General features: G+C 36.7%; 1 protein-coding gene across 2 annotated transcripts in view; it reads right to left on the reverse strand.

The window, feature by feature from the left end:
• CTH (cystathionine gamma-lyase) overlaps window positions 1–14,243 on the reverse strand; it is a 23,470-nt gene extending 9,227 nt beyond the window's left edge. The window contains exons 1-7 of one of the 2 annotated variants that reach the window (XM_008589749.1): window positions 13,962–14,243; window positions 10,640–10,721; window positions 9,344–9,439; window positions 6,937–7,046; window positions 4,642–4,773; window positions 1,043–1,100; window positions 519–596 (exon numbers count right to left, since the gene is read on the reverse strand). In XM_008589749.1, coding sequence (XP_008587971.1) covers window positions 519–596; window positions 1,043–1,100; window positions 4,642–4,773; window positions 6,937–7,046; window positions 9,344–9,439; window positions 10,640–10,721; window positions 13,962–14,129 — 724 coding nt within the window. In that variant the 5' untranslated portion in view covers window positions 14,130–14,243. Of the gene's footprint in view, window positions 1–518; window positions 597–1,042; window positions 1,101–4,641; window positions 4,774–6,936; window positions 7,047–9,223; window positions 9,303–9,343; window positions 9,440–10,639; window positions 10,722–13,961 lie in introns of those variants that run through there. The other variant, XM_008589748.1, reaches the window with a different exon arrangement.
• Between the last annotated feature and the right edge of the window lie 11,825 nt (window positions 14,244–26,068).

Here is a 26,068-nt window from a genome sequence, read left to right on the forward strand (position 1 = left end):
CAGCCAGTGAGCGGGAACTGGTCTGTATGTGGGATCCGAACCCTCGGGCAGGAGCGCCGCCGCACTTCCCAAGTGGCGCACTTATCCAGTGCGCCACCGGGCCGGCCCCAGACATCTCTTGAAAAATGTGACTTTATATCTTAAGTGCTTTTTGAAATTAACCACCATTCCACATATAAAAGGTATAGTATACAAAAACCCTCATTTCAAATGTCTTTTAAAAAAAAAATCCATTAACTCTCAAAACTAAAAATTCACTTGGGCTTTACCAAATTATGATTTAAATTAACATGGATATGATTACTCCTTGTGTCATGTTGTAAAGCCTTGCTATGGTATAACTAATATTTTTATAATTCGATTTTTCTACTTTCCTCTGCAAATCAGAATTTCCCCCTCTATTTCTCATTTCTTCATAAATTATTAGAATGCTATCACTTCAAAACACTTAGTGGAAATACAATATCAAATATAGTCACTGAGTCCCTAAGAGAGAATCCAGACTTGTTAATACTTACAGTTTTGCAAGAAACGAAGCCTAGTGTGGAGGCTTTCAGAATTAACAGACACTAAGCCCATTACAACATCACTGTGACCTAAAACAAAATAAAAGCATTTAAGTTAAAAACAATTTATGTTTATTCTTCATCTTATAATTTCTAAAATGTAACTTACACTCAAAAAACACTCAAAGGCCCTATTAAGTATTTAATTAAACTTTATTCAACTGGACAGTAGCAAAAGCTATATCAAGAACAACAAAATAAAAATTACGTAAAAACTAAATATTTCTTTTAAGCAGTCAGCAGGATAAAAGCATAATCTTTTATAGTAAATTTTAATCCTCATATATCATGAGCACAGTTTTGTCTACTATAAATGAAATCCCATATTTAATTGAAGTATATTTTTTTTATTTTTACTACATGAGTTACAGAAAAAAACCTAACTAATACTAGAAGAAAAAAGATCAAAATGTCAAACCCTATGCTATTTTCACTTATCCATCAAACATTCAAAGTGTAGACTGTGTATATCTTACCATTCATGTATTTTGTTGCGGAATACATACAAATATCAGCTCCCAGAGCTAAAGGCCGCTGAAAGAAACAAAAGTTTTTTTTTTTTTAATTTTAAATGAGAAATCATGTAAAAATACGCTTCATTACTTGCCTATTTGGAATTTTAAATTCCATTCCCATTCTAATCGATACAAACTTTGCAAAAAATATGTACACCTTAAAGTTTTCTGTGATCTGATATTATCTTGCCTTTGCCTTCCTCTCCCCAAATAAGAATATGAAGTATTGGACCCAGTATTCAATCTGAAGGCACAAGTTTCATGGAAATAGCATATGAACTCAGGCCAATAGGTCTCCTGAACTTGTTTCTTTGTAGCAGTTGCTAACCGGCCCCTAAATTTATTACCTACAGCAGAAACACTGGCATTTTATGACTCATTAAAAACATAAAATAGTTGAAAAACTTTCAGCAACTTTTATGTCAAGTAAATGTAAACTAATCTGCTTAGATTTTTAATCACTTAAACCTTATGAAGTATGCTGTGATTATTCACAATTGGTTTGTCATGATCTTGACTCCTAACTACTTTTATTATACTAGTTTTGCCATGGGTAAAGTCACTTATAAAGAAACTCATTTGGATCGTTTTCTCCCATGAATTTTCCTGCAGATTAGTCCTTCAGTTGTAAAAATGTCTTTGTTTACAGTGAAAGTTAAAGTTATAATCAACTTATCCACTTAACAATATATTATCAATATCTTTCCATTTACATTTTAACATAGAAGAGTGTGTGTTTTGAGCTCACCAGAATTGTTTAGTCTTTGGAAAATATTAGTGTAAGTGGATATAAGACCTTTTCATTTAGTATTTTTCCAAAATAGAATGATTTAAGTAAGGTATTGCCTAAAAGCACTCTTTACATATATGTTTACTCATCTCTACAGTGAGAGGGTCAAAGAAGGTCTTTAAGGTCTCTTTTAGTGCTAACATTCTGCAACCTCTATGGCCAAACAAGAAGGAAAAATAAAAACCAATAAATAACATCTGTGGATTACACATGTGCCAAGAACCACGCTAAACGCTTTACATAACTCGCAGAAGCAAGGTACAAAATAATTTACTTAACTCAATAAAATGAATAATTGATGGATCTCACACAGCTGAGGAAAAGGAATCAAGAAAAATGAGATAGATCACTCAGATTAAAAAGCAGGTAGAGCCAGGACTCATACCCAGACTACCTGACTCCTGAGGCACTCTCTGAAATTCTGTGCCGATATGTCCATTATTCCTTTTTGTGAGACTTACAGAAGATCCAGAAGACAAAAGCCAGGGAAGGAGAACATTTTCAGTTTTCATGAGGGTAAGACAATGAGAGGACATTTTCAGGAGGAGATGGCTTTGCGGAGCCAATATATGTGGCTGCCAAGGGGTGATATAATTCTGATTAATTCAACTGGGATGAACCCAAGTTGAAATGAAGCATATCTCAACCCTCGGCATGAGGAACGTAATGTGGGCTACAGAAAGGTAGAAAAACTGGACCTATTTAATGATGGTAATAGGAGAAAGAGGGCCAGGCCTAATGAGTAACCTGGGCAAGGCTAGGCTAAAAAATTCATGCAATCTCTTTGGGAATACACAGGACTCAGTGTGACTCACCTAAAGTGATCCTATGCTATATTAACTAGCCTAATATATGTGGCATATGAGTTAAGTAGGTGGGAAAAAGAAGCCAAGAATGAAAATCACTTGGGTCAACAGATTGTGCCAAGAGATTTTCGTTTGGAAACAGACTGCTTTACCTGATACAAGTAGAAGCCAAGGATATATCATGAGGCAAAGGTAGATGGACTATGAAGCTCTCTGAATGCAATATAGCCAGGAAGTATGTTTCATGAAAGGAAAATAAAACACGGTAATGTCTTCGAATAAAATGGCAGGAGGTGAAGAACAGGTTTATCCAAACTGCCCAGGGAGTTGGCCAGTCACATGGAGGCAGCAGCCTAGGTCAACTTCAGGGAACCATAACAGAATGAGGTGAATATAAACAAGGTAAACAATTGGACTTGTAAATATCTGCCTAATTGAAGAGCTGAGAAAATGAGCTGGGTTTCAGGAACCCTGTGGAATAAAAATGAATTACAGGAAATGTACTAAGTATGACAAGGAACAAGTAGGCAGAAAAGAGCAAGGAAAAGGTAGCTCTAACCCTAACCCTAACCCTAACAAAGAAGGGAAACAGAGTTAGGTTACTTAGAGGTAATGGAGGGAGAACACATGGGAAACAGGCAGACAACAAGTCAACTATGAAGAGATCACAAGATGATCTACCAAAAGGAGTAAAAAAGAGGAAGAACCTAGAAAAAAATGGACATGAAAGGAAAGGAAGGGAGGATGTATGGAAGTGTTGGACTCTGGGGGAGATAAGTATAGAGGTACAGGTAGGAAAAGAGACAGGTTAAAGGAAGCGGCTATGGTCTGAATGTTTGTGTCCCCTGCAAATTCTTATGTTGAAACCTAATCACCAATGGGATGGTATTAGGTAGTGGGGACTTTTGAGAGGTGATTAGGTCATGACGGCAGAGTTCTCACGAACGGGATTAGTGCCCTTATAAAAGAGGCCCCAGAGAGCTGCCTTCCACCACGTGGAAGGGCCCACTTCCACCACGTGAGGACACAATGAGAAGGTGCCATCTGTGAATCAGAAATCAGGCTCTCACCAGACACCAAATCTGCTGGCACTTTGATCTCAGACTTCCCAGCCTCCAAAACTGTGAGAAATAAATTTCTGTTATAAGCTACCCACTTGAGGATATTTTACTATAGCAGCCCAAACAGGCTAAGGAAGGAGCACTATAAATATGAGGGTCCTTCAAAAAGTTCATGAAAAAATAGAATTAAAAGATAATATGAGTCTTTCCATGAATTTTCTGAAGTACTCTCATAATTAAAGCTATAATGTAAAACATATGAAGTAGAAATCATAATACCAATAAGTTAAAGAAGCAGAGGGCTAGGAATAGTCTATGGGGTGCTGAGGGAAGAAAAACTAGAAAGAAAGAAGAGAAATGGAGAAATACTATGTGTGTCATACTGAAATGTTATTGAGTATAGCTTTTTCTTTTACTCGAAAGGTTAGCCAGTTAAAAAAGTTCTACATATATAAAAAAGTTTTATGAATATTATAGGTTAGCCAGGTAATAAAAGGTAACCTATAATATATATAAAAATGCATAAGCGTGACTGAAAAATCATACGACTGCTTTTTAACCAGCACATAAAGATCGAAGTCCCTACTATGTGTAAGGCATTGGCAGATAACAATCACATAAGGCCATCTCTTCAGAGATTTTACACATCCTATGAGAACTGGAAAGCTCTAATTGAGACAACAGTTAAAAAACACAATGTACCATACAAGATACTAACACAGGTTTGAAAAGACATTAACTCATGGTAGAAAAGATCCAAATTTAGTTCTTTATCTAATCAATAATTAAGATTAGATTTCTTGAGTTTGATCATGACTGTAATATAAACAAGTCCTTCCTTTCCTAATTACAGATACCTGTGTGGTCTACTAATCGTGACAAAAAAATATTATTTTCATTTACCTGGAAATATGCTGACATAAAAGTGTTATCCACAACCAAAATAATGTCTCCGTGTTTATGGACAGTATGTGCACAGGCTTCAATGTCAATCATCTTCAAGCAAGGGTTTGTGGGGGTTTCAGTCCAAACAAGCTAAAATAATTTAGTAAATAACAATAGTTTGTAAAAATATACTTCACAAACTTACATCTCATACGTGGTAACAATCTGGAAGGCTACATTACGTAATGGAAATGCATGGACGATAAGGTTGGAAGGTCCAAATCTGAATCCTAGCCTCTCCTCCAAATTTCTAAGAAAGCTAAGTAACTTACGCTCCATGCTTCCTCAAATGCTTCATCTGTATAAGGGTGTTGGTAATATTTATCTTACAGAGCTGATGTAAGGATCAAATGAGACAATGTACTTAAAAGCAAAAGAGTGCTAAAGTTAATTCTTGTAATTATTTTTCCATAGAAAAGAGGATGTATTCCAAAGACATAGTTCAGTGTTTGGAAATTTTGTTCTCAAAGATAAATAACATAGATTGTGTAAGGATACATCCTAGAATTTTCATTAAAAAGAATTATCCCTATGATGCCAAAAATGCCTTTTATATCAATTTAAATAATATCAGATGCTCTAGAAAATATAAAATAATACCTAGAACTTGAAGACAGCATGGGCTTTAGACTGAGGGAGAGAAGTGATGCTCACAGCAGAAAACCTGGTTATGGCTTACTTAAGAAAGAGACAATATGATAGTTATCTGTATATCCCAAAATTCATCACAATTCAGGCACACAAGGATGCTTGATAGTTGAGAAGTTCAAAGAAAAGAAGAAAATTCTATTTGTTGAACAAGATACCACTGTACTTAAATACATTATCTACAGATTTATTTATTTACATATTTTTATTTTTATTTTTTTGATGGCTGTCCAGTACAGGGGACCTTTATTTTTAAAAGGACTAGTAATTCTTTTTTAAAATTACTTATTACTTAAATGGGGCAAGAAATCTGGTTTAATATTCTTCCTACTCTAGAGTTTTACTACAAAAATGATAAGGTGGTTAAAATAATACATATTCTATAAAAATCTTTAATTATTTAAAGAATCTATAAAAATTATTTCTGTGTAAGAATTTATTATTCCTACCTACAAAAAATTTAAATAAAAATTTTAAATAAGTAGATAAACATAAAGTATGTTTTACATGGTCTTAAAAATTCTACTTTAAATGACAAGCCTGATATTTCAGGGGGAGAAATATATTCATTCAAGTCAGTAAAAAGCCACTATATCAAGTTCTGTTGACAAGACTTAATATACTTAACAATTTGCTTTCCTCCCTTTGAAAGACTCAAACCAGCTATTTTAATGTCTTCTCTCCCATGTAAGATAAACAAGTTTCTTTGAAAACAAACCTTAATCACCAAAAACTCACCCCTGTGTTAATCTGCAAAGTAATTATTTGTAGGAGAAAAGATTTCCATTTTTTAGCATTCACTGCAGCATAATCTTGGGTACAATTCTAACCTTTTAATCATTAGCAAAAAGTTGGAAAAGGCTGACTTATAAAAGACACTAATCCTTCTTTTACCCATGCAGAATTTAAATGAGGTTCCAAGAAAGAATATCACATATGCCATTCACTCAGGCACAAAACACCTTCCGGGGGCATGCAAGCTTCCCAGGCTGATAGAGGATAAAGACTGCTTGTGGCCCATTCTCTACTTCTATTATTTGCAGCAGTATCCCTTAGAGCCCTGAGAAAGCCACTGTGCATAGCATTTTGGGGTTTGGCAAGCTTCCTTTTCTATAATCCAATCTCTGTGATGACTTCTGTTACCAATATTAGCTTGGTAATGCAATTAAGAATTGTGTGTTCCTGCACAGAAATTTTTTTAACAATTAACTGTGTATTTAGGTATTGTATTAAGCATTTCATATTTATTATCTCATTTAATTCTCACAACCACCTTTCTTTAAAGCAGGTATAATTATCCTCATTTTGCAAATGAAGAAATTGAGACTTTGGTAAAACAATTTGCCCAAGATAACATAACAACTGTCATACAGAATTAGAATTTGAAGTCCTCTCCAGAATTCGTGTACCTGATCATTATACTATAATACAATAGAGATACCAGGCCTATTCTAATCTTGTTGATGTTCCTAACAGCTTCATTAAAATTTGTTACTCAGATAAAATTTGTTAATTCAGTAAAATTTGTTTACTCTTTAGTAAACAGAAATAATAAAAACAAACATCATAGCAAAAATGGACAAAATTGAAAACTAGCTGAGTTACCTTGGTTTCTGGTGTAATTGCTGCCTCTAGCAACTTGGTTTTGGAACAATCAACAAAAGAAATCTTTAATCCAAATTCAGCTGCCACCTTCCTGAAGTACCTGTTCGTACCTGAGGCAGAAGAAAATCAGATAAAATGGAAAGAACATTGTATTAAGAAATGTTCATTCCTTATACGTATAAACACTTTAAAAATACAAGGAATTCTCGATCAACAATAAAAATGCAGCTAAAAGCAATTCTAGTTCGGTTAAATAGTTTGGCCATCCAACATAGGAAAGAATAATAAGACTTGGCTTTAAGTGAAAGGATCAAGAGTAAAAAATAAAACACACTTAACATCCACAAGAAGTGGCATGAAGCAGAAAATGTTTCTCAAAACATCCAATTTTTATTTTTCAACATTAAGTGGCATGCTCCCTGAAACATCAATATCTTTTTGAAAAATTTCTTTCTAGTACTCAAATCTAAAATAAATGAACCAATGTTGATAAAATGTTCACAATTAATATTCAATATTTTTTTTCTGCCATCACTTTTATTTTATAACTTTTCGATCTGATTATACTTTGATAGAATTGGTTACTATTCTTTGTGCTTTCTCAATCTTTTTGTTATGTGCCTCTGAAAAATTTAATAAGATAAAATAAAAGGGCCAGCCCGGTGGCGCACTGCTACAGTGCGCCGCTTGGGAAGCGCGGTGGTGCTCCCACCGAGGGTTCGGATCCCACGTACAGACCAGCCGCTCACTGGCTGAGCAAGGTGCGGGAGCAACACCGAGGGTTGCGATTCCGTTGCTGGTCCCGGCCCGGTACGGGCGCAACACTGAGGGTTGCGATCCGTTGCCGGTCACAAAAAAAAAAAGATAAAATAAAAGATAAAATGAGACAATGTAAATCAAACTACTAGATTTTTTTTTTTTTTTTTTTGACCGGTAAGGGGATTGCAACCCTCGGAACGATGTTGTCTGCACCATACTCAGCCAGTGAGCGCACCGGCCATCCCTATATAGGATCCGAACCCGTGGCCTTGGCGCTACCAGCACCACACTCTCCTGAGTGAGCCACAGGGCCAGCCCAAACTACTAGATTTTTAAGTAAAAGGAGATTAATCATTCAACTTAGAATAATTTCTTTTATAAACACTGTTCCAGATTTGATTTTTACATATGCAATTTAAGTGAAAAAATGCTATTATTGATAGTCAACAAGAAAAATACTCTGTGATCAAAGGTAAACTGATTTTTGATGTTATAGAGACTGACTCTAGGTAATAAAAGACTGAAAAAGAATGCCAAGAATTATTAAAAATCAACAACAGTTCTCAGGATTTTGTACCTATGTTTGCCAGGAGGGTTTTATAGTGTATTATAAAAGTAACTGAAGGTTTCAGATTTCTGTAATTTCAATTCAATAAACTAGAATAAGGACCTAAGATAAAATACAAAGCACTCTGCAAATTTCTGAAAGGTAAAATTATTACTAAGAGTGAGTCCCTTCCTTCAAGGAACTCAGAGATTTAACTTTTTGTTCAGACTGGAGATAGATAAAATGATAATAATAGTCTAGCAGTCACATTTTAATTATTTGGAAGCATTTGAAATACATATGCACATTTTACAAAATTCTTTGCTGTTGTTTTGAACACAAAGACCAGTCTTGCTTAAAGATGAAGGCAAGCTGTCTACTCCCCATTCACCACTTTAAATAGCTAGCATTTAAACTCTTTGGAATGGAAGTTCTTAAATTTGGATCCATGGATGGGCTTCAAGGGGTCAATTTGTGAGACCCCTAAAATTAAAATGCTAAATACTGGATGTAGTCTTAAGAACATTTGCTGGAGGGAAAGTGTCCATAGCTTTCAAAAGATTTCCAAAAGTTTCCTAAAGAAAAATAAAAGGGGGGAGAGAAGGGTTAGGGTTCAGTTCTTTGAGAGTTCATCTTCATTGCAGGTAAAAATTTTAAATTACGCTAGAACACATTCTCTCTAAGCATTATTTTCTCTAGACTAGAATATGTATGAAAGTTGATCAAGTCCTACATCATCATTCCAACAGGTTAAATAAAATTCTTATTAAACAGTCTTTCTTATAAACAGTGCCAGAGCATGGACCCTAAGTGTTTATGCTTCGTCTTTGCCAAGTCTGAGCCAGCATGGAAGTGCCCATCACACCTTTAAAAGATAATAAATAATCAATAATAGTGGCAACATTGTTAATATAATTCAGGGCTTACTTTACTAACTTTAAAATACCAGTTGGCATGATATGAATAAGAGGGGTCACCTACCTCCATACACATCATCCATACAAATAACATGGTCCCCTGCTTTTAAAAGATGGGTAATAGTCACAGTGGCTGCTAAACCCGAAGCAAAAGCACATGATATGAATAAGAGGGGTCACCTACCTCCATACACATCATCCATACAAATAACGTGGTCCCCTGCTTTTAAAAGATGGGTAATAGTCACAGTGGCTGCTAAACCCGAAGCAAAAGCCAAATCTAAAATAAAAATCAAGTTACGATAAGCCAAAAAGTCAGATCTATAACTTAAAAAACACCTACAGTATCTACATGCATTACTTTATGTACCCTTTCTGCTGACAGGACAGCCCTCATTGCTGAGTCACCAGAGGTCTCCTGATTAATACCATTACAAAATCTCCCTTTCTCTTTCAAGAACAAAGTATCTTTAAAGTAAAGTAAAGGTTTTTTTAAGTATCTTTAAAGTTAATATATGATGTGAGCAGATACTTTGTGTTACATCAATTATGCCTTGGTTATAACATTTCTCTGAAACATTTCAAGGAAATAACTCTTTACAAAAGTCTGAGATAAAAGGTCTATTGCCAATTAAATTACAGTTCTAAAATATCAAACTGAAAGAATTTCAAACTTGAGGAATAGACCTAAGATATGATTTTTTCCTTAATAATATGGATATGCAGTTCAGCAAATATTTTAACAAAACTCAAAATCAGACCTGAAATGTGTCTAATAAATTTAATGACGATGTAAACTTTAGCCTTATTTTCTTTCCCTTTTTTTTTTTGGTGGCTGGCCAGTATGGGGATCAAACCCTGGCCCTTAGTGTTATCACACGTTGCTCTAACCAACTCAGCTAACTGGCCAGCCAAATAGACTCTTATTTTCTATTAACTATTCTGCCCTTATTTAGTATCATTTATATATATAAAAACAAGAAGAAGATGATTTAAAAGCAATCTACTCCCTTCACGAAAAAAAAAAAAATTCAGAGAATTAATCCCTTATCTCTGCGAGCACATTATCAAGGGTTACCGGCTACTGTAAACGTCCATTGGTGCCATTGTCAGGCACAAATTATCAGGTGAATGAGCCAGAGAATAAGAAAGTTATTCTCATAGGTAGTGTTATAAAATAGTTAATTTTAATCTATTTATAATGATAGCTTCAGATGAAGAGTGTATTCACACGAATACTAAATAGTAAATGTCGGCATTCTGCTTCTCTTGATATTTATCTCTATCTGATGATTACGCATATGCATATTATACACCGACTGAGAGACCATGGGCAAAGAATTCAATGTCTTAGTAAAATAAGAGTTTTGAACTAGCAAATCTTTCTCTCCAGTTCTACAGACTATGCCTCTAATGATTTTCTCTATACATTTAAAAATGAATTCTACACTTTACAAACTTTGAAATGGAAATTACTTACTGTACTTAGCCCCATCCAGTGCTGCCACTGCTTTTTCCAAGCAATTCCTAGTGGGATTTCCAGAACGGCTATATTCAAAACCCTGAAGAAGAGAAGTTAGAGTCATCCTAAGAGATTTAAATTTACCGGAGTCCAAACATAGATATCTCTATAGCTACTGGTTCATCCTATCATAATGACTTGCTATTATTTAGTCATGATATGTCTTGCCACTAGAAAGTAGTGTGACAGTGTTGTGGCTGTAGTGGTGTGGAAAGGCTCTGAAGTCACCCAAACTGGATTGGAATTCTGTATCTACCACTTAGGAGCTATGTGCCAACAGGTAAATTACTGAACATTTCTCAGAGTCAACCTCAACATCTGTAAAATGAAAATAAAATACAGATGTCTAGCTCACAAAATTTTTGAGTGGATAAAATGGGATAATAAGTTCACTGCATATTTCCTGGCACATGCTAACTACTAGATAAATGGCAGTTTTTATTAGTAGTATTGCTGCAATATTAGATTCACTTTACCCATTAATCTGGAGACATTCGGAAAAGGGAATTATGTGAGCCAACAAAGTAAAGCTAATTCTAACCTGTATTTTATTTTCTAAGAAATAAGTGATGCAAGTTCTATTTAGCATGTTACGAGAAACTCTGAACAGATCTTACAAATGTTCAGACTTCAGACCTTGGCTTTACAAAAGTGACAAAAAATAGAGAGTAATTCTTAGCAAAGAAGCTCCACACAACACTTTTTAAAAAATTTGTATTATGCTCCCTTATACATATGGCATCATACAAGATGCATTTATCCAGTCATTGTATTTAATCCTCATGACCTGCTTTGAGGAAAGAAAAGCCAAAATGTTATCGTACATAGGGAGTGTCAGGGCCACAATTCAAACCTAGAATTTGAACGTTGATTCAAAGTCCTGTAATTGTCTCCTCCTGCCTCATATAACACATAACAAAACAACACCGCTCTTTATACTTGTTTCTGATTCAAGAGCTTCAAGTACTAATATTAATCATTTTTAAAAGCATTGGTGCTTTGTTTCCTTGTTTTTGACAAACCCTATATTTTATAGGGTTCCAGGATATCTTCACCACTTCCCTCCACCACCTCCTTACCATGATCTGCAGCTGTACCTGCCAGACAGGAAAAAATGCTTAGAATCATGTGTATGTTGCCACACAAAAGTACCCATGTTTCCGTTAATATTCACTGTAAATATTTAACTTTGTGATGGGAAAAGAATCATAGTTCAGTGGCAAATTACCTCACCCACTTAATGGCTTTCCAAATGGAACTGGAGAATTAGATCTCACTCAGCACATCAATTTCCCTTTAATGCTCTTAACTGATTTTATAGGTATTAAGTGGAGTCTTGTGGATTTAACCACCCCTGCCGACTTTCTGAAACACTTAATTCTTAACATTATACCTAAATGGTTAACTTTTGTACTAAGTTCCAAAGCTTGGGCAGCCCCACATTCACTAAACCCTACACCAGGAATGAAGTGCGTGCCTAGAAGACAGGCTGTGTACAAATCTTGATTCCAAAATACAGTAGCTAGGAGTATTCTAAACCAGCTGTAGAAATGCCCTCAGAATTCTACCTCACAAATCAAAGAGCTAAGTCTATAAGGATTTTCTTTGACTTAAATAACACACAGAGGTGGTTTTCAAAGTATAATCAAGGTTTTGGACCTACAAAGTTTAATAAACTGTAGAAATGCCCTCAGAATTCTACCTCACAAATCAAAGAGCTAAGTCTATAAGGATTTTCTTTGACTTACATAACACACAGAGGTGGTTTTCAAAGTATAATCAAGGTTTTGGACCTACAAAGTTTAATAAACTAACTTCTTCTGAACCTCAGCAACTTTTAAATACTTCAAGATCCATCAAGTATGCCACCAAAAGGACGAAAGCTATCTATATAGTTAAAAAAGAGGACTCTTTCACAGGCTTTACAAGACATTTATGTATACTCTGGGTCATTTCATTTTCTATAAAAAGTACAGTCAGCCCTCCATATCCATCAGTTCCTTATCCATGAATTTAACCAACTGCAGATTGAAAATATTTGGGAAAAAAAATGGGTGGTTCCATCAGTACTGAGCATGTACACACTTTTTTCGTGTCATTATTCCCTAAACAATATAGTATAATAACTATTTACATAACATTTACATTGTATTAAGAATTATAAGTAATCTAGGGATGATTTAAAGTATACAGAAGAAGATTTTATATAAGGGACTTGAGCATCCCTGGATTTTGGTATCTGAGAGGGGTCCTGGAACCAATCCCCCACTGATACTGAGGGACAACTTTATATTATTCCTGTCCTGCCCTCTGAATTGGTTATTTTGAGGATCAAGTGGAAACAGTGTAAATGAGAACACTGTGAAATACCAAGCTACCATTGAGAAATTATTAGGTACCATATAGTTTTACATACATCTCAACAACTTATGTGGTAGGTACTATTACTATCCCCATTTATTCAGGATCAACCTGAGGCTAGGATAGATTAAGTAACTTGCTCAAAGTCACGCAGCTCAGAAGAGGTTGTGTCAGAATTCAACCCAGGTCCTTTGACTGTATGACTTGTGCTCTTAATCACTAAGCAACACTGCTTAAATGATGCAATGGGTTAAATCATTACTAACATTATTGGAGTACAGCACAGTGCAGTCTGGAGCCTAGGAGTAGGGTTCTATGAGCAGAGTTTGAAACCCAGCTCCAGCACTTACTAGTCTTAGGCTAGTTACTTAACATCCCTAAATCTCAGCTATTTCATCAGAAAAATGAGAATTTAGTTCAGACTAGGGATTTTGCTAAGATATGAGACAATACAGATAATATACATGACATACATATATGTATGTATTTGGCACATAGTAGGTACTCAATAACTATTAACTTAATACAGCTATTGGAAAGCATTTTGGTTCTAGGCCAGTTATCACACCCTTAATTTTTTTCAACCTTACTATCTTTAAAATTTTGTTGCTGAAGGTAATTCAAAGAAGTTATGACTCTCAGCTTTGAATTGCACATTTGCCAAAATTATACGAATTTCAGTGCAAAACTATACTGCAAGTTGGACAAACTGCTCTTTTCAGTCCAGCTTATCCAAAGAAATTTAATCACTGGACCATCCAATACATAGCTGTACTGCAAGGATTAAAGTGTAGAAACATCCTTTCGGGTGCCTTCCTAACTTATAAGTCATTTTATAAATTACTTGCATGCCTTTTTAATTTATAAGCCGTCTCTCTTACCGCCCCACCCTCGACAGCCCCAGACAGCCCCAGCTCACCGAGTGCTGGCCGGGCGCCCCTTGTTTGAACGTGGTGGCCAATGAGATAGGGGGCACCACAGCCTGGGATGTCCATTGCTCCGGTTCCTGGCCCTCATGGATGGCCTGTGTGGCGAAATGTTGGAAGCTAGGCAGAAAACCACGTGGGGAGGCGTCTCTTTTCTGCATGCTGCACTGCGAAGGAAGAAGACAGGAAAACAGTGAGGTGTATATTAACTAGGAAACCGGGGCGTCACGGTTGGGAAGAGACAAGAATCGGACGAAAGGGAGCTAAAGCACGCCAACTGAGCGGACAGAGAGCGCACAAAAGCCAGGCACAGCGTCTCTCGGGCTGAGACTTTTTAGAGGGCCTGGAGGCTTGTGATCACCACGGGGCGGAGCCAGTGCGGCCCAATGAGAGAAGGCCCCGACGCGGCCTCCGCTTCTCATTGGCTCGCAGCAGAGGCGTTGCCTGGAGCGACGTCGCAACTGCCCTTCCCGGTGCTCGAAGTGGAGTTAATCCAGAGTCCGCGGGTCACGTGGTGTTGGTCCCTGCGGGCGAAATTCCGGGGTACCGACCGTAAGGAAGTTTCCTCGCGGGCGTTTCTGTGACATCCGACCAGAGGTTTGGCTGAGATTTGGAGAAAGGCTGGTTTGCTGTTGAAACCGAGTAACCTGTAAACAGACCACACAAATTGCCTCCTCTTACTGCGGCCCCTGTCCCTCCCTCTGCCACCCCTTTGTCCTGAGGGCGGTGCTGAAAGTCGCAAGCGACGACGTGCGATTCAGTTACGAAAACAGTAACAAGCCGCCAAATTTACAGCGTGGATTCTCATTCATCACTGGCAGCCTGCCTTTTAAGGTACGCTGAGCTCTGTAATGACGCGGTGCTTCCGATGATTGAAACAAGAGTGAGGATCCTGTTTCTCTTAAGTAATAGAGAAGCTGCTGTAGTGAGGATGTCCAAGCAGAACTCTGGCAGCTGCCTAAGAGCTATTCAAGCTTGAGCCTTTTCAGGCATCATTATCTTCTTTTGAAGTGCCCGGAGAAACTCTCCTTGATGAGAAACATAGTGTGGCTTTGAAAAACTTACTAGAGCCTCACATCTTTACACAAAGTGCTTTTGCTGTTACACAATTAACAGCAACATCATTGTAGGACAGAAGTATCAGTCCCGAGTCACAACGTACCACTCACCTGCACTCACTCCTTTGAAACAAACACGAATCTCCTTGTGCCCTAAACAATACAGACTTGACCTACTTACTATTGTGACTATTTTCTAGGACTCGAGAATTTAGGAATATTTCTGTTCCTGCAAAGTATAGTTTTAGCTGAAGATCTGAAACTTTATTACATCACCTAAGAAAGAGGAAGAACAAGGAATAACCAGCTTTTTAAATTTTACTGTTTAAAAGAAAGATGTGAAGAGAATGGAAAGAGGAAATTTGCTTTTCACGTTAGCTCCAAGGACGCTTGCCCATTAAGCACTACAGGAGCAGTGCCTAAGGGCCTGGAAAATTTTAGAGGCCTACCGAAACTGTTAAGGCTGGGAGAAAAAATGAATGGACTCCTAAACACTAATGTATATTAATATATATTTAATAGCTATTTTTCTTTTAAAGATATACCATGTCAACTGCAACTCATCTCAGTTATACATAACTATGCATGGGTATATTTTTATGTGATATGTATGATATGGTATTTAGGGGCCAGGACGGTCTGAAACAGTCCCTGTTAAATTTACCTCCTAATAATTGTTGACAAACGCAGAGTTGGATAAAAACTCATATGGACATTTTATTTGGTGTTACTATAACAAAGCATTCTTTTAAAAATGTACCAACACAGATGCTGTAAATTAGGCCTTTTATTCTCATAAACTGAAGAAACTATTGGATGGCAGCTGAGTATTATCTATCAAGGATAGGAAATACCTCTTCCTATAACTCAACAATTTCACTTGTAGGAAATGTCACTTTATTTATCCTTCACGTGTATTCCTACATGTGTGCAAAGATGAGCGTGGATGTTCGTTTTACATGTTTTTGCTACTTTGAATAGGAAAATAATGAAAATAGCTTAATTACCCATCTTTAGGAGACTGATCAGCCATTTATGGTAGAGCTCTGTGATGGCTACACTATAACCAATAAGAAAGAAGAACGGATGTGCACTGGTATGTCATGATCTCTAATTTCTAAGACAGCAAAGCAAGGTACAAAGCAATGTATACATTATGCTTACGCTTTTTCAAAAGACTGTACATTGCCTTGCATCATTTTAGACAGATATTTATGCTTTAATATGTATAAAAATCATTCTGGTAGTAGAGACCTAGGATCTGCAGTAGAAAGATAACTTTCTTTACATTTTATTCTCTTTTGTGTTCAAGTTTTACACCATGGGCATATATTGTATATTACTTTTTCAACAATAATAATACCAAAAACCTGATTTAAAGATTTCAGTTAAGCAAATTATTTAGAAAAAACTTTTTTAAAGACTAAATAGTAGCCACTTTAAGTACAGTAATGCTATATAGTTTGGGGGGTATACTAATTTTTCATTAAGTTAGCTTATAAACAACAAAACAATATTATCCTAACACTGAAAAACTATTAACTCCTCTTGGAGATAGTATTCAGCAAGGGCAGATATTTTAGAGGAAATGGGAGAATTCTCATTTTTTACATTTCTTTACTGTTTAATTTTTTTAAAATACAAAATATATTATTAGTTTTATAGTAAATACTTCTTAAATACTATGAAAATAGCACTGTACTTCTTGCATACAGGCACAAAGACCTCCACTACTCTCATTAAAGTCAGGTTATGGATAAATATACTGTGACTCAATAGCAAAAAAACGTAGTAAGGACCTGGGAGGGATGTTCATAAAATATTATTATTATCAAGCATAAATTTAGGCAATGATTAGATCTGTTTTGTTTTACCTTAAAGGAAAAAATCTTGCTCTTCCTTAGGCTTTTGCCAATGAAGTTATGAGAATTATGAAGGGTATTTTGGGAGCAGGGGGAAGGGGAAAACATTACAACACAAATTCTTAATTTGGGGGATTTGTAGATCACTACAATGGGCCAAAGCCCCCCAGATGGCACTTACGACTCCTACCTTCACTTGCCAGTGTAAACAGTTTTTTAAAAAATAACAACAACAAAAACCCCTGAATCTTGGGGCTGGCCTGTGGCTCACTCGGGAGAGTGCGGTGCTGATAACACCAAGGCCACGGGTTCGGATCCCATATAGGGATGGCCGGTTCGCTCACTGGGTGAGCGTGGTGCTGACAACACCAAGTCAAGGGTTAAGATCCCCTTACCGGGCATCTTTAAAAAAAAAAAAAAACCCCTGAATCTTGGGGCTGGCCTGTGGCTCACTCGGGAGAGTGCGGGGCTGATAACACCAAGGCCACGGGTTCGGATCCCATATAGGGATGGCCGGTTCGCTCACTGGGTGAGCGTGGTGCTGACAACACCAAGTCAAGGGTTAAGATCCCCTTACCGGGCATCTTTAAAAAAAAAAAAAAAAAAAAAAAAACCCTGAATCTGTTTTGATGATGTAATCAAAAATTGTATTTCTTGAGAATAAAAAAGCCTAAGTACTGTTGGTGGAACTATTAAATTTAATGTCAAGAGACATTGGAGAGCAAATTTCTAGCATAATTGCTTTATTTTAGTGATGAGATGCAAAGAAGATAAGAGATATTCATGCTAACAGATACAGTGAGTTTCTAAGCTGAGAATAGACCCCAGAGTTTCGGGCGTTTGGGATGAAATAACCGAAAATCATCAGGATGCATTCCACGGTGATGTAAAAGGAGCCAAATATGACTGAGAAATGTAATGAAGCATTGGCTCAGGCATTTTTGAGTAACCGTTAAACAGCTGAGTTCTGGATTCAGAATGTTTAGGTTTGAAGGTTAACCCTGGCACCTGCTATCTCTTTGGCCTTGAGAGGGCAATTTACTTAACCTATGTAAGTCTCTGTTTCCTTTTCTGTAAAAGTAGGAAAAATAATAATACTTGGAAGTTCTCCAAAATAAGTTCTTAGAAGTAGAGAGTAGAATTGTGGTTACTAGAGGCTGGGAAGAGTAGGCAGAGGGGAGGAATAGGGAGAGGTCTGTTAATGGATACAAACGTATAGCTAGATAGGAAGAATAAATTCTAGTGTTCTATAGTAGTGCTAGGTGTCTATAATCAACAACAACTTGTGTAATTTTAAATGAGTAGAAGAAAGGAGTTCAAATATTCCCAACATGGGGAATGATAAATGTTTTGATGATGGATATGCTAATTTCCCCAATGTAAGCATCACACATAGTATACATGTATCAAAATATCACTCTGTAGCCCGTAAATATGTACAATAAAGAATAAAAATTTTGAACTAAATAATTAATTAACCATTCAGAGCAGTTGAAGGAAAAGAAAGGAGATTCAAGAAAAAGGATAAGGAAAGTATTTTACCATATCTTCGTATGTATGAATAAAGTCACTTAAATGAAAAAGAAAAAAAGGGGGGGTTCTTAGAAGCTCACGGCAAACCAGAGAAAGTTATGCAGCAAGTAGATTCAGAGAAGTACTTAGGTCAGAGAGCTCCTTTTGATATTTTTGTATGAAAGTGATATTTTCAGTATCTTTACGGAGATGTACTATGCAGAGGCCATGTGGTCCAATGGAGAAAGTGGGCAACACCTTTTTGCACAGCTCATAAACTGGCACAGAGATAAGATATAAGAATGACAGGTGATTTGAACTATCCAGAGGTGCAGAAGTCTTGTTCAACAGGTAATACAGCAGTTGAAAATCTCCTGACTTGACTTGCTGACAATTTCATACCATACAGAAAACATATTAGGGGGAGAAATTCTCCATGTTGCAGGACTGTATGGATCACTGCAGGGCATTTAACCTACCCGATAGCCAGCGGCACACCCCCACGTATTTCCAAGTGCAGAAAGATCAACCCTCAAGTCTTTCAACTGGAGAACCATGATGAGACGAACTCGGGGGGCTGCTCTGAATTTAATCTTACCAACGTGGACAGTGGATTGGCAATGAAGACATATGGAGAAATTTGGGAGAAAAGTGACTTTATTATTTTAAATACTGGTATCTAGGGAAAGAAAAGCCTGACAGATAAGACGTAATTACCAGACCAAACTTCCCCAAACTGTGTCCATAGGAATGTCTATGCAAAACAAGCAGTTCGGTATCCAGAAATGTTTGGGAAAAACCACTGATTTAATGAATCATCTTTAGATTCATGATGCCTATCAACAGCATGATAAAGGGTAAGAGAAGTCTCGGAATGGGAAACCAAGCATGAAATATTTCATAAGTATTAACTTCATCCTTTTCTGCAGCCCATCTTTCATTTCTGATGTAACAGTTTTCTCTTGAGGCAATTTCAAAAGAATTTCTATATATAAAATAATTCTAGTGTGGAAGATAGGTCAAGAAAATAGTAAAAAGTAATTTTAAACTTCTCCACTGATTTTTTTTTTTTATGAGAAAGAAATGAGCAGTCCTTTAAGACTCTCTCCTCTGATCCTTCAAAGCAATCAGAAGATATATATAAAATAATTCTAGTGTGGAAGATAGGTCAAGAAAATAGTAAAAAGTAATTTTAAACTTCTCCACTGATTTTTTTTTAATGAGAAAGAAATGAGCAGTCCTTTAAGACTCTCTCCTCTGATCCTTCAAAGCAATCAGAAGTTCCATTAGATGTCCACAATTTTTCAGTTACTTCACTGAATGGCCATTTAGATATTGTATGCTTTTGCCACTCCTTTCAATCTTTATCCCAAGATTCTCTTCCTCATTCTCTTTTTGGCATCTTTGCACAGAAAAACAGATGTAAACTCAATTTTCCCTCTGTCCCACTCTCAACTTCCTCAACCCCCTTATTGTCTTTTCTCTATCCAAAAGTCACACCCCTAATAATAATGATAGCTATAACAAACACCATCTGCTGACTGCCGAATTATTTTGAGTGTTCTACATCATTACTTTCTAATCCTTATAACACTTCCAAAGATTAGAAATTGTCTCAGTTTTACAAGCAAGTATGGTGAAGGTCAAAGAGTTGATGTAATTCTTACCAGTCACACAGCCAGTGAATGGAGAATCTAAGCTCCAAATCTCATCCTCTCCCATGCCCTATTTAGACTTATGTCCTTTCCTCCAACTCTTTCCCCTTGGGATACAACTATGCTCAAGCCATTCTAAAAAATTCCCCCTCAGTACTCCATTCCTCTCCAGTAATGGCTCTAGTTCTCTTAATCCCTTGTTATCACTCAACCCTATGACTAGTACGGGAATCCGAACCCTTGACCTTGGTGTCAGCACCATGCTCTAATCAAGTGAGTAAATGGCCAGCCCTTCAGGAAAGGATTTCTATTTGTACTGTGTTTGTACAGCTGTATATATGTTTGTGGCATATCAAGAACGCCTACATAGACCTGTATTCATTCTTCATTCATCATTCATTCAACAAATATTTATTCAGTGCCAGTTATGTACAAGCATAACGGTTTTCCTTGGCTCAAGTCCTTTATTGTGCATCCCGGACTATCCATATTTCCTCTATTCTGCTACCAGAAAGAATTGTGAAAATCAAAGTGCAGAACTGACTGAGTATGCCCAGCTTTAAAACCTTTCAGTGATTTGCATAAGATAGTTTACATTTCTTCACCTGGCATCCGGAACCCTTCATGATCTTGCCCTTTCTTACCTTTTGCCAGCCATACCAAGCTACATTCAGTTCCTTGAAGATACCAAGATCAGTTAATAATTATGGGTCTTTATACATATTGTTATCCTGGAATTCCTTTCCGCCTTCTTCTCAGCTCAAGGTTTTCCTCCTCTGGCAAAATTCATGGGAAGCTACTATCCCCAGAGTTAGTTTCCCTTCCACAGATGTAAGTGCTATAACAATTACTTTTGTGTTTAATTGTAATTGCTTGTTTAAATGTCTTTTGCTAAGTTATGTATTTCTAGAAGGAAAGGAGCAAATTTTATCTTAGTGTCTAAGATACCAGTGCCTAGCTGTGTATCTGGCATATAGAAAATGCTCAATAAATATTTGTTAAATGACTAAATAAATGTTAGGCAATCAAGGGGATGCCAAGATTTAGTCTTTGTCCTCAAAAAGTCTAAAAAATAAATAGTGAAAGCATACCAGTATTGCCACATTACTTACTGTGGTGTTTGTTTTAAATGAGGTTAACTTCTTTATAAGGGAAATTTGTTCACAAATAATGTATAAACCAGGGTATTATAGAAAATCTATAAATATATCCATAGACCCCTTGCAGCTCATGGCAGTGATTTTTCTGAAGTACAAATCTGACCATAAAAAGAAATGAATATGGGCCGGCCTGGTGGCGCACTGGAGAGTGCGCCGCTTGGGAGCACGGCGGTGCTCCCGCTGAGGGTTCGGATCCCATGTGGAGACCGGTTCCCGCTCACTGGCTGAGCGTGGTGCGGGCGCAAAACCGAGGGTTGCGATCCCGTTGCCGGTCCCCGGTACGGGCGTGACACCGAGGGTTGCGATCCCATTACCGGTCAGTAAAAAAGACAAAAAGGAAAAAACAAAAAAGAAATGAATATGAAAAGGTAGGGATATTTGTTAAGAAGCAAAGGAAATGGGAGAGTAGAAAAGGTAAGCTAGATTAAACTGTTCTTCCTATATTTGCAGTGCAAGAAAAAGAGGAGGAAAAATAATCTGCTGCTGCTCCTGTCTTATAACTTCAGATTGTCACTCACAATTAGAAAATACTTTGTTCTCTACATGACTACCTTATTCAATCATCAATGAAACAAATTATTCAACTTTGAAGAGTATTGTATAATTTTATCCGATCATACTTGAGCACTGTTGAGTTCCTAGTAGAATAGTTTCTATTATAAACAGGCCTTAAGTCATGTTTCCCTATCTGTAACTCCATACTTACTAAAACTTCCTTTAATTTTTACAGGACATTTTTCATGACATCCCTTGAGACATTTCTTCCATAAACATAAATTCAAAGTCCATTTCTTTGTCTCTTGCTTAATGTTCATTTATAACAGAACCTTAAGCAAAAGTTTTGAGTCACAAGCATTGGGGTGGATAATATCACCATCCATTCATTCATTCAACAACATTTATCGAGTGCTGATTATGTGTCAGGCATGGTGATCGATGCTAGGTACATCTGTAGATATGGTAATAAGACAAGTCAGTACCCAACCTCGAGGAGCTTACAGAAGTGTGGGAGAGTTAGACCAAACAAACAATTATAACACAGAGTAATTTTTAAAATTCTTATTATGTGATAACCCAACTGATATTGTGCTTGATCCCTTTGTTTAAACTCTCAGTAACACAAGCACTTCCACTGATTTCCACCTCTTTCTCTCTCCTGGTTTACTACTTTGGCAGCCAAACTGGCCTCCCTTCTCCCCTTTTACAGTGCATCCTCAACACAGCAGCCTGAGTAATCATTTTAATACATAAGTCAAATCATGTCACTCCTCCTTAGTGCTCTCTAAAGGCTTCACATCTCACTCAGAGTAAAATCCAAAGTCCTTAAATTGTTCTATAAGAACCTGCCTGCTCTCATCTCCTACTTTTTGCTTTCCATTCAAAGTGGCCTCCTTTTAGTTCTGTGCACAAGCCAGACATGGTCCTGTCATAGGGCCTTTGCACCAGCTAATCTTTCATTCCCTCTACTGGAAACACCCTTTCCCCAAACAGCCCATAGCCAATTCCACCACCACCTTCAGGTCTCTGTTCAAATGTCATCTCCTCTTCAATGAGACTACCCCGACCACACTATTTCAAATCTCAACCCATTTCTTCCCCAAACCCTGACCTCCCTTATTTTCCTCTAATTTCTCCATAGTACTTGTGACCTAGCAGTCTGTATAAACTACTCATCTGCTATATTTCAAAAGTTATCATCTGTCTCCTTGCTAGAATTAAAGCCTATAAGAACAATACTTTTTGTTTTGTTACTCATATATATTAGCACCTACAACAGTGTCTGGTACAACATAGTTTTGCAATAAATATTTCCTAATAAATAAATGTAGAAAAAGTTCTCTACCTTTTAGTTCTCTACCTGGAAAATGTCTCTCCAGGTAGAGACAAAAGGGAGGCTAGCATTCATTTATTGACTCAGCCAAATTTATTGAACATAAGCTATGATTTCAGACAGTCTAAGTGAAGATGAATGAAACTAGGTCTTTATCCAGGAAGAATTCGTATACTAGTGGGGGAGACATATAAACACATAATTTCATTTTGTTGGGTTAAGTATCATAATTGAAGACTATAAAAGATATCACAAGAGCACAAAAGTCAGTTTTACTTTACCTTTATGCACAAAAGGAAAAGGATAAATTCCAAGGCACTTCTGTCCAAAAAACAAGCTGACAATTATTTAGTTTTTGAAATCAGAGGTGTTCATTTGAAGAACATTTCTCTTGGCAAAGAATTAACAACTGAAACAGTCAATTCAACAACAAAAACTCTTTAAAGAATAAAAGATACATCGTTTACATGATAAAGCAATAGTCTTTGAATTTCAGGTGTTTTGAATAACTTATTTTTCTGTTGATACCAAAAAGGCATTTTTAAAGTGACAGAAAAGTGAGCAGGATGATTATAACTTTTCAATTGTGCCTTTATATTAGAAAAGAGAAGATTGATATTCTAAAGTGTTCTCAGCTTAATGCTTTATTAGAATACGCAGCTTAAACTAGCTTCATGATTCAGAATTCTGTCTTCCCTATGCAGCCTCAAAGGCTTTATCTTTATCTCTCTAATTTTTTTTTAATTATGGTTGTTTACTAGGATGTGTTACAATCTTAAATGCCAAGTATAGAGATTCCTTTTGTTGGCATTGGGTGGCAAGTATAGAGAAAATAAAAAACTTTTTATTTTATTTTTTTTAATCTACCCCTAAGAATTGTATGAAAATCTTTTAAACATTGCAAAATGTATTGAGTACCTACTATGTACAGGCAATTATGCTTGGCCCTGTGTGTATGTTATGAAGTAGAGATATAATTTTATGTACCTTTAGCCCAGACAGTTCTTTTAATTCCAGGGCTATATAACCACTGCCATTGAATAAGTCCAAAATGCAGCCCATTATCCTTTACCTCAAAACTGCTATTCTTTCCAATTCTTGGTTGGAATCATCACCACCAATCTAATAGGCAAAATCATAAATCTAAATCACCCAGGATTTCTCACCCTCCTTCATCCCATACCTGATTAGCCAACTAAGCACTGCCAATTGGACATCCTAAATATCACTTCCATTAATCTACTCTTTCATTTCTACTGCCAATGCATTGGTTTGAACCCTCATTATTTGTCGTCAAGACTATTGCAACAGCCTCTTATCTAGTTTCCCTGTCACTCCTGTGATGAAAAGCCTTCAACATTCTCTATCACTGACACAATATAGTAAAGACTCCTTGACTACATCAAAGAAGTAGCAATAACAGGGTAACTGGCACCTGACTTCCTCTCCTGCTATAAACAATAAGAAAACTGGACAAAGTGTGGTGGGGTTTTTTTTTAGGTAAATTCCAAGCAATGTTATATTTATAGCCCATGCTAATTAAATGTTATCATTTAACATTCATTATTAACAAAGGTTTTTCTGGCTATTGTCAAATCTCAGATGAAAGGCTTTTAGCTTCCTCATTTCTTCTCAATGAAACCAATTTGGAAGTCTCTTTCAAAGCAAAGTCTTTAATTGGAAAGTACTCCCTCATGCCTGAATGAACAATGTGTCTCCTCAGGTCATTGATACGATGTGCTCAGAATGAGCAGGAAGCTCTGTGGTGGTGCTCTACTCGGGATGCAGAGACATCTGGAATGTTCCATGCTCAAGGCTCAAGTCGGGGTTTTCTGTGGGAGAATCTTCTTCAAACGTCCACAGTTCAAATCTCCATCCATCTCTCGGGAAATCTCACGTACTACCAGAGGGATTGGTCTCACTCTAGGGCCGATTTCCCTTTCCTCACAATTTGTGATAATAGTCCCCAGCTGTGTTTTTCTCTAATTCTTAATTATCCAGCCTAGAATCACACTAAAGGGGAAGGGCCTCTAGAAGGACAATTTAGAATGCACAATGGCACCTTAGGTTTATTTAAGTTCTGCTACCTGTGTAAGTTGTGGAACTGCCACTTCATTCTTTTGAGTGTCTACTGGGTAACTCTTTAATCACAAACATGTGAATGCATGCATGGGTACACACACACCCCTAGTCCCAAAGCCAATGCCACTGTGACAGACATAATTATATCTGGATATAGTTTGCTCAACATAGCATGATATTTATATATGTTGCATTAGCATGATTTCGGTTGCTTGGCACACACAATGTGCTATAGTAGGTATAGTGATGTATTACTTCTATTTGTATTTAACACTTCATAAAGGACTTTCATACATATCTCATTTAATCTCTCCAGTGTGCATGGACTCAACTCTGTTAACTAGGTGAATATGGGTATCTTCACTTAATACATGGGGAAACACAAGATTGAAAGATTTGTGGAAGGATTGATAATGAGTTAATGCAAAACTAGAATTTGCCCTCAAAATGCTCAAGTTTCCAGACTACTGACTAACTACCTATCACTGAAGGCTAGTATTTATAACTCAGAATTGTATAATGCTAGTGATGTTCAGACTGCAGGATGCACATGAATAAAGTTTTAATAATAGGCAATGAAACATTATTATTAAAAGGCATATTTCCATAGTTTTATATACGATGACTTTGAGTTTTGAGTAACTAATTAATGCCTACAATACAACTCTCAAATGAATATTGGCAATACAGATGTGTAAAGATTTTTTAAAATCAAACTTAAAATAAAATCTTTTTTTTTAATTTTTATTTTGTCAATATACAATGTAGTTGATTATTATGGCCCATCACCAAAACCTCCCTCCCTCCTCCCTCTCCCCCCTCCAACCCAAGAATGTCCTTTCCGTTTGCTTGTTGTAACAACTTCAAAAAATTGTAGTTGTTATATCTTCTTCCCCCCCTCCCCCCAGTTTTTCTGTGTGTGTGTGTGTGTGTGTGTGTG

This window comes from Galeopterus variegatus, unplaced genomic scaffold (genome assembly GCF_000696425.1).
Source record: "Galeopterus variegatus unplaced genomic scaffold, G_variegatus-3.0.2 Scaffold5636, whole genome shotgun sequence".
Lineage (NCBI taxonomy): Eukaryota > Metazoa > Chordata > Mammalia > Dermoptera > Cynocephalidae > Galeopterus > Galeopterus variegatus.